General features: G+C 34.9%; 1 protein-coding gene across 1 annotated transcript in view; it reads left to right on the top strand.

Moving 5' to 3' along the window:
* Nucleotides 1-1,784, top strand: part of LOC106475786 (dimethylaniline monooxygenase [N-oxide-forming] 5-like) — a 3,884-nt gene extending 2,100 nt beyond the window's left edge. The window contains exon 2 of the mRNA XM_013936463.2: nt 630-1,784. Within this exon, the coding sequence (XP_013791917.1) occupies nt 630-1,616 (987 nt within the window). The 3' untranslated portion in view covers nt 1,617-1,784. The remainder of the gene's footprint in view (nt 1-629) is intronic.
* The last annotated feature ends 850 nt before the right edge of the window (nt 1,785-2,634 follow it).

The following is a 2,634-nucleotide window of genomic DNA, read 5'->3' on the forward strand; positions in this document are numbered from 1 at the left end:
TTATATTTGTCTTTACAGGTGTATTAGCCAAACCTCCTAACTTTAGTCACATTATATTTGTCTTTACAGGTGTATTAGCCAAACCTCCTAACTTTAGTCACATTATGTTTGTCTTTACAGGTGTATTAGCCAAACCTCCTAACTTTAAGCACATTATATTTGTCTTTACAGGTATATTAGCCAAACCTCCTAACTTTAGTCACATTATATTTGTCTTTACAGGTGTATTAGCCAAACCTTCTAACTTTAGTCACATTATATTTGTCTTTACAGGTGTATTAGCCAAACCTTCTAACTTTAGTCACATTATATTTGTCTTTACAGCTGTATTAGCCAAACCTCCTAACTTTAGTCACATTATATTTCTCTTTACAGGTGTATTAGCCAAACCTCCTAACTTTAATCACATTATATTTGTCTTTACAGGTGTATTAGCCAAACCTCCTAACTTTAGTCACATTATATTTATTTTTGCAGGTGTATTAGCCAAACCTCCTAACTTTAATCACATTATATTTGTCTTTACAGGTGTATTAGCCAAACCTTCTAACTTTAATCACATTATATTTATTTTTGCAGGTGTATAAGCTAAACCCTTAACTTTAGTTACATTATATTTGTATTTACAGGTGTACTTAAGCACCAGAAGTGGTTGCTGGATAATTCCTAGGGTTGGACCTCACGGCTTGCCCTTTGATGCCACGTTCCTGAAACGATCTTGGAACACACTCTGGAATAATGCTCCTTATAGCCTATTATGCTATATTTCAGAGAAATACGTCAATACGCGATTCAATCACGAGACTTATTGCATCAAACCGAAACACCGCATTTTCGGACAGCACCCTATGGTAAACGATGCTTTACCCAACCGGATACTGAGTGGAACTGTAGAACTGAAAGGAAATATTAAAGAATTCACCGAGAACGGAGTAATCTTTGAAGGAGAGGATGAAGAACTTGGGGTAGATGTTGTTATTCTAGCCACGGGCTATAAAATCGACTTTCCTTTTATAGACGACAAAATATTTTCTGTTAAAGACAACAAGGTAGAGTTGTACAAGTACGTGTTCCCTCCGAAGCTGAAACACCAATCTCTAGCCTTCATCGCATTAGCGCAACCAGTTGGTTCCCTGCTTCCAATTGGCGAGATCCAAGCTCGTTGGTTCGCCCTGTTGATGGCAAAAAAAGTGAAACTCCCTCCTGTAGAAGAGATGATGGACGACATCAAAAAGAAACATGATGATCAGGTCAAGAGATATTTGGAAAATCCACGATACACAATTCAGCTGGACTGGATTTCGTACATGGATGAAATAGCCTCTCTTATCAATGCTAAGCTTAACCTTTTTTATCTGTTGCTAACTGATCCTAATTTCTTTAGGCAATGCTTTTTTGGTCCTTGTCTTCCTTATCAGTTTCGAGTTAGCGGTCCTCATTCATGGGGAGAAGCCAGAAGGACGATCATGACGTACAATGAACGTGTATTTGGAGCCCTTAAGACTCGTCATTTAAGTGAGAAAGAAAACGTACAGTCTTGGGAGTTCTTCAAATTTCTGGTAAAAGCTTTGTTCTTGATTCTTATAGCACTTGTATTGTCAAATCATGTAATTTGAACCACTGAAGATAGCCGTCAAAAACTGTGTAACAGTGAGGTCTCAAAATGGCAGAGAGACCTCAGTATACAGTTGCTGAAGATGAAGGGTCAATAATAAAAACAAGATGATATTGTGAGTCACTAGTTGGTATCAATCGTCCGAAATATATGGAGATAAGTTGTAATATCTGATAATAGGTGTTTATATTTTAAAGATATTTAAAGATTTCGGTTTTGCTAAGTCTTATTTTTCTTCATCAAAGTACTCTATACAAGTACCAAAATTTCATCTTTATTAAAAAATATTACTATTTTTTGTGATTTTTATGTTTTCAAATCATGCAGAATAAATCTTATTGCCTTCTTCAAGTTGTACCTTAGAGCCAGAAGTTAATGTCTCATCAACTAAACTTACAAATTAGTTTGGACCTTACATCTTGTCTTGAATAATAGTAATAAAGTTTGCTACAGGCTACGTTTACTTTGATGCGAGTTGTAGGCCTAAGTTCACAAACAAACATTAATTAAGAAACAACTGTTGGCCTAATATTAATAAAGTTTAACTGAAATTCCCTTGATTGATAAGAAATGCCGACTAACTTACTGGTTAGTTGACAGAAGCACTAACTCTTACTAGATAACTTCAGTTGAATATTCAGAAACTGGATATATTATTGAATTCTCGATCACCTCTCAATAAGTATTTCAAGAAATCATCATTCACAAATTACTATTATTCATAAACAATGCTGTTTTGTCTAGATATTAGCCAAAGCTGCTAGGTTCTTAACGTAATGGTTAACTTCCAAGGTATTATAAGATTACAGTTATAAACTTGCTTAAGCTTAACATCATGCATCCTATAGCTAAAATATAAGAAACATTAAAAATACAGCTTACATCACTACCTCTTTCTGGATTGTAAGTTCCCTTGAACAGTTCTAATACAGAAACAAAACACTAATTTGCCATTCATCATTAATGTTTTTGTTAGTTTTCTTTGTCGTGGTCAATATTATGCAGATGGGATGATCTGT

Source organism: Limulus polyphemus, unplaced genomic scaffold (assembly GCF_000517525.1).
Source record: "Limulus polyphemus unplaced genomic scaffold, Limulus_polyphemus-2.1.2 Scaffold9171, whole genome shotgun sequence".
In the NCBI taxonomy this organism is placed as follows: domain Eukaryota; kingdom Metazoa; phylum Arthropoda; class Merostomata; order Xiphosura; family Limulidae; genus Limulus; species Limulus polyphemus.